This window comes from Sinocyclocheilus rhinocerous, unplaced genomic scaffold (assembly GCF_001515625.1).
Source record: "Sinocyclocheilus rhinocerous isolate Xijiao unplaced genomic scaffold, SAMN03320098_v1.1 scaffold1703, whole genome shotgun sequence".
NCBI lineage: Eukaryota > Metazoa > Chordata > Actinopteri > Cypriniformes > Cyprinidae > Sinocyclocheilus > Sinocyclocheilus rhinocerous.
Genome location: NW_015640476.1, coordinates 178012 through 190552, shown reverse-complemented (window position 1 = coordinate 190552; position 12541 = coordinate 178012). Strand labels below are relative to the sequence as shown.

At 35.4% G+C, this 12541-nt stretch overlaps 1 protein-coding gene across 2 annotated transcripts in view; it reads left to right on the top strand.

Annotated features, from left to right (window-relative positions):
- Positions 1–10990, top strand: part of LOC107753189 (semaphorin-7A-like) — a 17395-nt gene extending 6405 nt beyond the window's left edge. The window contains exons 6-14 of one of the 2 annotated variants that reach the window (XM_016569313.1): positions 844–939; positions 1070–1203; positions 3508–3671; positions 5289–5394; positions 6278–6452; positions 7463–7584; positions 9310–9455; positions 9979–10007; positions 10557–10990. In XM_016569313.1, the coding sequence (XP_016424799.1) occupies positions 844–939; positions 1070–1203; positions 3508–3671; positions 5289–5394; positions 6278–6452; positions 7463–7584; positions 9310–9455; positions 9979–10007; positions 10557–10921 (1337 nt within the window). In that variant the 3' untranslated portion in view covers positions 10922–10990. Of the gene's footprint in view, positions 1–843; positions 940–1069; positions 1204–3507; positions 3672–5288; positions 5395–6277; positions 6453–7462; positions 7585–9309; positions 9456–9978; positions 10008–10553 lie in introns of both variants that reach the window. The other variant, XM_016569312.1, reaches the window with a different exon arrangement.
- Positions 10991–12541: the final 1551 nt, after the last annotated feature.

Genomic DNA, 12541 nt, shown 5'->3' with positions numbered 1-12541 from the left:
TTTTGCTCATTGCGCCCTCCTGTGGCTTCGGGAGACAAGCCAAAAGTTTCCTTCAGACCTATTTAATCTACATATAAAACATTAGAAATTAAATTGATTTTGTGTTTGACTGTTAAAACAAAAAATATATGTTGTTTGTCTCAACAAATTGGGTTACTTTAAAAATACAGTGGTTAAATTAAAAAAAAAAAATTCTATTGCTCTTCGTTTTAAAAAAGGTTATAAAAAACGTCAATAATTATCGATACCGAACGATATGAAACATTATATCGTTGATACATTTTTTAGCTATATCGCCCAGCCCTAATTCATCCTCTCCACAGCATCAGTGCAGCACTTTGGACAATCATCGCCAAATGTTAAATTACCTGCTGCATTATGCATAATCCATTTTTGAGCACATTATGTTCACTGTGCATTTGGATTTTACAGCTGTTTGCTTGTTTACGGTATATTCTGAGCCAGATTTACTCAACAGGGCAAATAAGCGTGAGAGTGCAATCCTGTAGAAGTGCTGACGGGAGTGGAAATATCTGTGCATGATCTACTTACAATGAGCAAATTAAAGAACACAAACACAGCTATTTTCCAATGACCAACGCAGTCTACAAGGAGTGTGTCTTTGGGGCGTTAAATAATTGCTCAAATGCCAGTAAACTGACTAGCACAAACCTTAGTACATCACCTTTTTATGATTCATTTAAATACCGTCCTGTCATAAATGTTGCACTTGAAAGGGAAATGCCTGCATATGCAACCCTGACTATAACTAGACCACTAACAACTGTCATACATTATTTCTTTTTATTACACGCCGTCTGATTTCTATATTCCATCTTTTAGATAATATGCTGTACTTTACCAAATCTGGGAAGGGATTGTACAAGATAAACAAGGACGACAAAAACGACAACATTTGGCCTCAGTCAAATGAAGCGGGTGAGAAATCAGATCAAACTAATCTTTCACTACTAAAAAAAATGTGAGAATTTCACCGTTTCACTGAAATGAGTTCATGTCAGTTTCGGAATGATTCTAAACAGTGCTGTTTTTTCTTTGTCACATTTAGAGCAAACGTACTTGAAGCTGATCGCTGGTAAAGGCCAACACCGGGACAAAGTTTATTCCTTCTTCGCAGAGAAACGCAAAAGTAGAGACGGTGAATCTGAGCAGTGGATTCCAAGAGTCTCTCAGAGCTGCATGGTGAGCAGAAATCACACCGGAAAACATGAAGCGCATTTCTGATTGTATTTTACTGCAGTTTTAAACACTTAAAGCTTTACATTTTGTTAATGGTTTAAAAATTAATGTGCAAAAAAAGATTGCAATTAGTGACCTTGCCTAATCTGATAATGATACTCCACCCAAAAACAAAAACGGTCATCATTTACTCGCCATCGTTTTGTTCCAAACCTTCTTCTGTGTGGACCACAACGTTTTGAAACGTCAAAACAACATAGGACTGTATTTATTGCACTGAGGGAATGATGTCAAAAAGATCATGTTTGATTGGATGTCTTTAACACAAAGTCTTAAATATGTGGCACTAGTGGCGTAATGACCAAAGACGTCAGTCCCAAATTAAAGAACACTGCAGATACAATGCAATAATTTCTCCTGTCTGAATGGCTCGATATATTTCCATTGCCAATACGGTTAATGCTATTTACATAATTCAAGTTCAGTTATTTTATTTATTTTCAGGGTTAGGGTTTCCCAGTCAAGTGCACATGTATCAGTATCATCTGATATTAATCTGTCAGTAAGCAGAGCTAAATGCAGCCTGATGTTCTTGTGTTTACAAGGGCGTGGTTTCCCAGTCAAGTGCACATGTATCAGTATCATCTGATATTAATTTGTCAGTAAGCAGAGCTAAATGCAGCCTGATGTTCTTGTGTTTACAAGGGCGTACGTCTGAATTTTCTCTACACTTTCACCTCCTTAAATGTGACAGCTGTTATTTTAGCAGATATGAAATGCACTTGGCTAATGGCAACACCTGCATGTTTAATAGAGATGTTTCTCAGTAACTCGAAGCCACATTCGTGCTAAAGGGAGCAGTTCTATAATTATAACCTCAGGTGTTGGTGACATGTCAGATGTGCCACAAGCAGGTGCTGGGAGTTGTTGTCAAAGCTCTGAAATTATGCATTGGAGTCATTTCCTATTAAATATCGCAATTTTCCGCAATTATAAAAATAGTGATTCTTACAAGATTTTTTGCTTCATAATAGATCTTCAGTATGAAATCCAGTATGAAAATGAGGAGGTAGATTTCTGGTCCTTATGTTTAAATTTACTTTATTATATCATGTGAGAAATCTTATGAAATTTCAGCTTTTTTTAACCCTCTGGTATTGTTCATTTGGGAGTCACACTTGAGTTGTTCGCGGTCAAAAGTGACCGGGCACCTGAAATGCAACCTTTTTTTATTTTCAGTGAAATCGTTGTAATATATTTTTGTTCGATAATATTTTTTCTTTTTTCTTTTGTATTTTGAGATAATTTCATGATACTATTTCATATTTATGATCAATTTTTCTCATTGAAAATAATTTTTTTTCTAATATTTTTCTGTTACTTTTCAATTATGTTAAAATAGAAACAATGCAATTTTTGAAGGCAGATTAGTTCCATCTGGTGGGAATAAAAAAAGAAAAACTTCTGAAATTCCATGGTTTAGCCTATGATTCCTATAGAGCTCTATATAAAGGCTTATAAATTCTCTAGTTGTTTTTAGACCTAAATACTTATTTTTATTAAGTTGTGGATTTGGATTTATATTTAGACATTCTCAAAGACAACTTTTTGTAAAGGTTTAGAATTTTTTTTTTTTTTAATGTTGATTTGAAATGTCAGTTTTTGCATTAATTTTACTACAGTCAAACCTGAACACAAAGAAAGACATTTTGTTACACATAACATCAGAGTTCAACAAAAATGTAACAAATATGAACAGGAATGCTTTATCAGTGTGTCTGTTTTGCACTCTTGATATTTTAGAGTGTCACCCCTTCATTGCTGTGCACTTTTTTCTGCATCGTGAATGATTTGTAGATTGTACACACAAAAAAACCTCTCTATTTTCATATTTTTGCACATTTCCCATTCATTTCTAATGACTGCAAACAACACAAGTGTGACTTTTTTTATTTTTTATTACCATTTAGCTTTTTCGAATCAAGTCCACAATTTTTTTTTTTTTGTGGTCACAGCCATAAAAGTCATTGAGTTTCGTACCATTCCGATGAAGTAGCGATTTTTACAATTTCCCCAAAAAAATTTGTTCCCGGTCTAAAATTTATTCTAATAATAATTTAAACCCCCCTCATGTCAGTCCAAATCTATATGGCTTTCTTATGTAGAAGAACAGATGATGTTTAGCAGAATCTTCATGCTGATTTTTGAAGGCACACAGGAGCTTTCAGGCTCCAAAAAGCACCATAAAACTAGTCCATATGACTCTGTATTGACACGCAGAATTAAACACAACCCAATCTGTTTCAGAACGACAGAGGCGGCTCAAAGAGTCATCTTCAGAGCAGCTGGACATCCATGATTTTCACCCGTCTGTTCTGTGGCAGAGGATATGAATTCACTCAGATGATAGATGTGGCCACGCTGGAAACGGACGGCGACACCAAAATTTATGCGCTTTTCAGAAACTATTGGTAAGACAAAATCTCATGCTTTGTATTTTAGGTGAGCAGTATGTGTGACTTTAACAGTGTTGGGGGTAACACATTACAAGTGTGTTTCCGTGTGTGTAATATGTCTGCCCAATTTTAATTGGAAATGCAAAGTCCATTTGCACTTGCATTTCCAATGCCTAACACAGTCAGCTGTCAATCATTCGTGAGGGCGGGGTTTATTGATATAGTCTGAAAGTATGCCACGCCCACTACTGGTGGAAAACAAAGCATCGTTATTCATTCCTATGAGGAAAATGAGGAATTTGGCAATTTTTGCAACAAAAACATGCTCATTTATTTTATTTTTTTCTCTCTTAAGAATCCAGAACCGATTTTATGTTAACCTTTCAACCCGAAAAAAAAAAGAAAGTCGCAGCTCATGTTCAATTAGTCGGAGGATGCTCTGAATTCTGCTTCATTTCAGCATTTTTTTTAATTTATTCATAAACTATATTTGTATCTTTTTGACGTAACTCGAAGGTATCGCACACTGGAAACGTTGCGTTTCGTTCAAGACGGCCGTTAATATAATCACCAAACAGGCAAAAAAAAACACTTCAAGAATGAACAAAGCGGTGTCGATGAGTTTTAAGCTTGGAAAGATAAAGTGTGATCTATCTCTTTATATGAAGCATACGTTTATGAATCAGATGATTTATTTTATCTTCTGATTTTACTTTTAATTATTTCTTCCGATCCTCCCATCGTTGCTTTATTTTATATTGATATTGAGGTCAAACTATATGCTTTATTTTACATTTTGAACCTTTTATAGTTGTTTGATTTTATGCTGGTGAAGCACTTTGAGTTGCATGAAAATTGCTATACAAATAAATGTTTATTATTATTATTATTATTATTATGAAAAATGCACAATACACGATATTTCAGCTTAGGATGAAGTCATTATTGTACATTAGCAATAATTTGCGACCTCTTTCAGTTGTGCGGTTCCACAGATCTATCTTCATTTCTTCTTGACGTAGCTTGTTTGTTTGCAGGTAATAAATATTTAGTTCCAGTTTTTTGGCATTGTTTGAAGTGAAAGAAAAAAACAACAACTATACAACAGTTTTATGGCTTTTTAGTTGCAAAAACAGTCACATTTATTGGATATTTGTCTCCATTTTCCTCATAGGATTGAATAAAAGTGAAAACAGTTCTCCACCAGTAGTGGGCGTGGCATACTTTCAGACTATATCAATAAACCCCGCCCTCACGAATGGTTGACAGCTGACCATGTTGGAAATACAAGTGCAAAGGGGATTGCAATTCCATTTGAATTTTGTGAGGGTTGGAGTAGGACATGGAGAACGTGAAATAGTAACACAAATGCAACGTAACTCATTACTTTCCATAAAAAGTAACTAAGTAACGCAATTAGTTACTTTTTTAGGAAGTCTTAACTGCAGTGTCACCTCTGTAGTTGATGTAGTAGTCTTTTGAATTTGCCGTCACATCAGTGTAAAAAGCAGACATGACTGTTGAACAGGGCTGCTACAGTCAATCGAGTGTTAAAAAGTCCAGTACACATCCGTCATTTGACACAGTTCCACAAAAGCTGATGAAATAAAGCGAACGTGTCTCTGTTTACAGGAACATGAGTGCTGTGTGTGTTTATAACACGACTGGAATCAGCACCATCTTCACATCCTCTCAGTTCAACTCCACAAAGGTTCCTGCGAATCACCGGCCTGGAACGGTAAATATTATACTGTCACTGAAGCGATATATATATACTATATAGCAAATCTCAAGTTGTTTTGTTGCAAAATGTAACTATATGTGACCCTGGACCACAAAACCAGTCATAAGGGTAAATTTCTCGAAACTGAGATTTATGCATCATCTGAACTAAATATCTTCATGGAACATGATCTTTACTTAATATCCTAATGATTTTTGGCATAAAAGAAAAATGTATAATTTTGACCCATACAATGTATTGTTGGCTATTGCTACAAATATACCCCAGCGACTTAAGACTGCTTTTGTGCTCCAGGGACACATATTATCATCCAGCTCTTTATATGAAGATATATAAATAGAGAGATACGTACTATATAGCAAAACTCAACTGCTTGATTGTTTGTATCATTACAAAATGTATTTATCTAATTATCTACAGTAAATGTGACTATAAAGGCATGAAGATAATAGCACATATACTGTCAGGGATGTCATTATTGAGATCCGCCCTTCATCAGCTGCAGAATATTTGTCTTTGGCACGTCACTAAATGATTCATTCTAGAGTCGCTGAATCACAACATTTGATTCACAGACAATTCAAATGTTGTACTCAAAAAGACAAAGGTACGAGACTGTGCACCTAATGTGTTTTATGAACGGCTCATCTCATAGTCTGAATGATGTAATCCAGTCGGTCTGGATTTTTGTGTCCTTTTAAAAGGTTGTAACACTCCAAAGCAACCTAAACAGCATCTGATAGATTGTATCATCACTTCAGTTTTTTATGGAGATTCTGAATGACTTTTTTACATCTAGAACCGACTGTTGAGCTCTGTTCGGATAACAGTTATCTTTTCCATTCTTCTTCTGACAAACTGCTTGTGGTTCTTTTAGTGTGTTAGAGACAGTACTCGTCTAAGTAGTGAAGTGCTGGCGTTTATGAGGGACCGTCCAGAGATGAAGGACTGGGTGATGCCAGAGAACGGTCCCATGCTGTTTCGACACCAACATTACACTCACATCCAGGTGGACCGAGTACGAGGCCACACGGTCCTGCTTCTGTCTCTAGGTACGCCAGTCTTCACTGGGAACTGTGAGGAACTGAATAATTTAGGGTGTGTTCACACTTGTCATGTTTGGTTTGATTAAACCGAACTCTGGCGCGATTGCTCTGTTAGTGCGGTTCTTTGAGTAAGGGTGTGTTCACACTTGTAGTCACAGGAAGTAATGACATTTTCAAAATATATACTGTATGTGTGTGTATTTATATATACATAATAAATAAACACAGTACACACACATATATTATGTTAACCAAAACTTATTTTGAATGCGATTAATCGCGATTAATCGTTTGACAGCACTAATATATATGCATATATATATTTCTATAAAGTAATTGAAATTAATAATATACATTCATTTCAATGAAAATGATCAAATGCAGTTAACATGTTGCTCAATTCTACATATGTGTCATTTATTATGAAGCGCTTCTCGTCAAACATCCTGCTTCACTCAGAAGTAGACTTCACATAACAGAAGTTAAATTGGTTGTAAATGCAGTTTCATGTTGATTTAAACCAGAGTCTAAATTCTCTTATCAGTTTCACATTTAGAAACAGGAAATGACCGGTACATGCAATTGCTAGTAAATGCAGTGATTCATTGATTATATTGTGTAAGGCTAAATAATAAGGAGTGTAGTACGAGTTATCAGAGTTGCACAATCTAATGGTTGCAAACCCTAGGTAGGTGTCATTATTAGGCACGAAGGCTGTTCCAAACAGTAGGTAGCAAAATTATGCTACCTTATATGGCCAGAATCCAAGTATCACAGTCGCACAATGCATTGTGATGTGCTCAATGAAAAATATGCATTTAAAATCGGAATATTTCATGCAAAAGCAACATGGAGCAACAAACTTCATCTTGAATAAACTGAGCGTTAGTCGGGTATCTTAAATGCTTCACGCAAGTAGATAAGTTTGTATGATGTGAGAGTTAGCATGCTGTCTAGGTAGGTAGTTCCCTATGCAGACAGATTAGTTAATGTCCTGTTGTGATATTTTCTCACAGAAAGTGGAGGGGTTCATAAAGTGCTGGAAGAGCCTGTTGAACAGCCCGTTTTTATCATTGCGGAGTATCTGCCATTTCCACGAGGGACGCACATCACCAGCATGCTTTTGGACGCTGCAGAGGTACGGCGCAAAAATCCATGAGCAACATAACATCCACCTCACATACATAATCTCCAGAACTGCTCTGAGAGTCACTTCATGGGCATTTCACCGTTTCATTTGAGAAAAACTATCGTCAAATTATATACAGACTAGCGTTGTGACGGTGAGGAAATTTTCCCACCGGTTAATTGACGTGTGACAACACTGGTAATACCGGTATCACCGCGGGGGCGGGCGCGTTCCCTCTTTTTCTCGCTTTCCTTCGCTTTTAAATAGCTTGTAAAAGCGGCGTGCGCATTTTACTTTCACTTTCAAATAGCGGCAATTCGGCCTAAAACAATTGTTTGTTTGAACGTCAGTCAGCTCGACTCACTCTCCTCACTGGAGAAATTAAACTTTACTGAACTAAATTATTTTTATTACTACAAAAAAATCAAAACGACGGTGGGGGTCGGTGCCGCGGTGGGCAAGTGACGTAACCGGTGTTTACACCGGTATCACCGTCAACACCGTCCAAGCCTAATACACACACAACAAAAACTTCATGGCAACCCATCAAAATAAAAGTTTGGTTCAACTTGAAGAAATTGTGACAGAAATATATTACTATTGTACAGTAGAATGTACATTTCAATATAATAATAATACTAACACTAATAATAGTAATAATAAAATTATTTTTAAAGGAGTAATCACACCATTTTGAATTATTTAACTTTAAGAGTAAACCTCTGTTGTGCAGCACTTCGTTTGCCAAAAAATAAAGGGTTTGTTTAATTTTCATTTGATTAAAAGATAAATGAAATTAAATGTTTTAACCTTCATTTGATTACCAGAATTTCTGGAAAAACTAAACATTTCATAGGCCTCTATTATTGTAAAATAATAATAATAATAAATAGATTTTATGAATTCAATTAATTACACATGCTTTTTGATTGTAAAAATTTCATTAAACCATTAAAATAGAATTCAGAAAAAATTAAATGAAAAACTGAATTTGGTAAAAATAAAACAGAATGAGAAAAAAAATTAAACGTATTTCATAGGGTCCTAAAAATTTTATTTTTGTTCAACTGTTGTTAAATTGTATGTTTCATGATTTCAATTAGGCATGCTTTCTGAGTACTAAATTTTAATTTAACCAGTGAAACTGAGTCCAGAAAAATTTAAATGGTAAAAAACGTAATCCAGAAAAATTTAAACTGAAAATAAATAAATAAATAATTAATAATAATAATAATAAAAATAAATAAATAAAATAAATTGGAATTTGAAAAAAAAAAAAAAAGATTTTGTGAAAAAATAAAATTGATTTAATAGGGCCCTAAAGTACCTAAATCAATAATAAAATGTTAAAAATTAATACTAATCTCAAACAGAAAAGCATGCCGCTAGCAACACCAAGGTCATGGGTTCGATTCCCAGGGAATGCATGATCTGATGAAATGGTTATTTTGAATGCAAAGCAAGTCGCTTTGGATAACAGCTTCTGCCAAATGCAAAAATATAAATGTTATTCAGTGTGATCATAACTGTATTAACAAGGAGCGCACAACATAGGATGTTTCATAGGGAAATCTTCAGTTAACAGTTGTTTTATTTTACTTTCAATTACTCTGAATGTAGATACACGGAGAGCTTCATTTGTGTCTTTTGTTTTGATTAGTTTCTTGATTTTGTTCTTAAGCATATATCATGTTATCAGCAGTTGGACTCATTATCATGTGTTTGATTTCTCAGAAGCGTCTGTATGTGAGTTCCAGTAATGAAGTTGTTCAGATTGACCTACAGACGTGCCATATATACGGAAATGAGTGTAACGAATGCAGATTATCTCGAGACCCCTACTGTGGTTGGAACGGTTTGCACTGCACCTCTGCAGCAAAGTAAGACCTCGTTCTGCTTGCACACACACATCTGCTTCCTTCCTGATCACACGTGTATTTTTAGGATGAAGCAAAAGCTCAAAGCCACTGCTACTAAAGCTCATCGTAGTTCTTTAGACTGAGAGAGTTGTGCAATGATGCTAGAGCATTGTGAGTGATTTTGAGGTGGTTTGAATCTCTGTGATCTGCAGAATGAGTTTCATACCTAGTATTTGAGGTTTGTTCAAGTCATTACGAGCACTAGTAATAGTCATATCTAAATGAGGCTGAATGATTCAGAAACTCCATAACCACTGAAAAACACTCAACCTCTTTGCATCACTTTACCTGCTCGACCACACGAAGCCCCTTTTATGTAGATCTCCTCTCATTTCTTTATTTTCTACCACTCAAACATTAACATAACTTCCCCCGCCCACACACACACAAAAAACCCCCACACCTTATGATTAATTTACCAAACAATACATTTATGAATGGCGTATCGAATCCTCATCTCAGTAATGTTTCCTCTTTTCCACAGAAACCCAGTCCAGGATATCAAAGACTGCAGTAAGTTTGACATTTGTTAATGTAAAAATATTTTACAATGAAATATTACAATATTATTTATTATTTTGTTTTTAGTAATTTTTAGACTTTTATTTAATTAATATTAAATAATAAATAATGCATTATTATTATTATATTTTGATTTAGCTATAATAATAATTTGCTATTGTTATATTTTGATATTGCAATAATAATAATTATTATTTTTTACAGTAATATTGATATATAATCAACATTTTGATATATAATCAACCAAATTCGGCAGCCCTTAAAACAAGCACAACAAATCTGGACTTTTTAAAATTGGCATTTAAAACAAAAAATCAAAAGTTTTATTAAAAAAAAAAAAAAAGAGATTTTTTCCAAAATCATGCGGCCCTGCTGTGATTCATAATCAACCAGCTTCATCTGTCATCTAAGACAGAAATTCTCTCTGAGGTTGTTCTAGAGTCTAGATTGACAGCTCACATGTTTTTGAAACAAAATGCTTTCAGATTGACTCATTTATGCCAATTTAACAAACTCATCACATGACCGTCTGTTCAGCAGATATGCCTCAAGCCGCACCATCAAAGACCGAGACGCCAGTGATCCACATCCCGCCTTCCTCAAAACACTTCCTACTCTGCCCGATGACTTCACACCACGCCACGTACCACTGGGAACACGGTAGGACGCGTGAGGAGTGCGTTCACTCTGAGCAGGGCTGTTTGTATCTCATTAAAAGCATGAACGAGACTCACGAAGGGACGTACAGATGCATGTTTTCAGAGGAAGGCTATCAGAGGACGGTCGCACAATACAAGCTCAGCATGAGCCGCTCAGACGCACTCCGACTCACTCCTGCGCTGTTACCCAGCTTCTTACTTCTGCTCACAGCCTTTCACGTCCTGCTACTGAACTTGTACTTTTGAAAAGATTCCTTGAAGTTGCCATCCACATCCTATTTAATAATATAACCAGTTTTTATTTATTATTATTGCGAATATCTGGAATCTGAGGGTGCAAAAAAATCTAAATATTGAGAAAATCTCCTTTAAAGTTGTCCAAATGAAGTTCTTAGCAATGCATATTACTAATCAAAAATTAAGTTCTAATATATTTACAGTAGGAAATTTACAAAATATCTTCATGGAACATGATCTTTACTTAATATCCTAATGATTTTTGGCATAAAAGAAAAATCTATAATTTTGACCCATACAATGTATTTTTGGCTATTGAATAGAATCAGTTTGGATTTGATGATTCCTCATCATTTTCGGGATGTGGAGAGATTATATGATGTTGTTGTTTTTGTTATTTTCATGATCAGCAGTGTTTCTGTCATGTGATCAGTCAAGCATTTGGACACAGACTCAATTTCCTTGTGTTCTTAAAAACATTTTGATCTAAAGGAGTCTAAACAGTTTAGAAGACAAAAATAAATTAATAATAATAAAAAAAGCTCAAATATAAGAGTCTTCATTTGTGTAACATGTTTTGAGCACTGCATCATTCCTCAGGGCTCAACGCTAGGGATTTTTTCTACTGGCTTGGTACACAAAAAATAAAATAGTTGCTAGTGTTGTTTTTGAACTGTGTTATCTTGTATTGTAATACATAAGCTTATATGACAACAAAATTTTAACTTATATTTTACAATTCCAATTTCGATACCATAGCACTAGCCTAACAAATATAAAGTTCAAACATTATTAAAGACAAGACAGCAGTTGATAAATTAGGCGTGGCCGCTTTAAACACAATGCATGGATCCAATATAGTGACACACATCCGATTTCACTCAGGATGTAACCAACTGTTTGAGAGGATACTCACCAAGACGGGTATTTGACATACTTTTGTATGTATTTGTCCGTTCAAGCGCAAGAAGAAGAGGAAAGAAATGCAATACGAGGCTCGCACGTTGCCCGAGATGTGACTCTATGTGTGCGCACAAAACACAGTGAATGAAGATGTTATTCGCATCTTCTTGTGCTTGAATAGGGCTGCACGATTAATCGAATGCGATTGTCATGTGCATCTTGTCAGTAAAGCCGGTTCTGTGATTAGTAGTAAATCTCCAGCACGTGCTTTCAGATGGAGCAGCATTTACTACACAGAGCCGTAGTTCACTGACAAGCTACGCAAAATCGTGTTCATAATCGCAGACGATTTAATCGCGTGATTATGAAATCGAAGAAATCGTTCTGCGATTATAAGCACCCTCTGGCCTTCGGATAGAGATTTACTGCTGATCACAGAACTGTGCTTCACTGACAGATACGCATGACAATCGCAGCTTTTGCCTAATCGCGATTTAATTTCTATTATTCGTGCAGCCCTATGCTTGAATGTTTTTAAATCGCTTGAATGTTTGAATTGGCCAGGTGTATTAGTCTGTTAAAGTGCAATAAGTCTTGAGAGAGAACTTCATTCGGGACGCGGCTCTCTATGTGCGCACTGTACACACAGAACACAGCGCACGAATACTGAATTGAGTTCTTTTGCACGTCTTTTTGCGCTCAAATGCTTTAAAAATCGCTTGAATG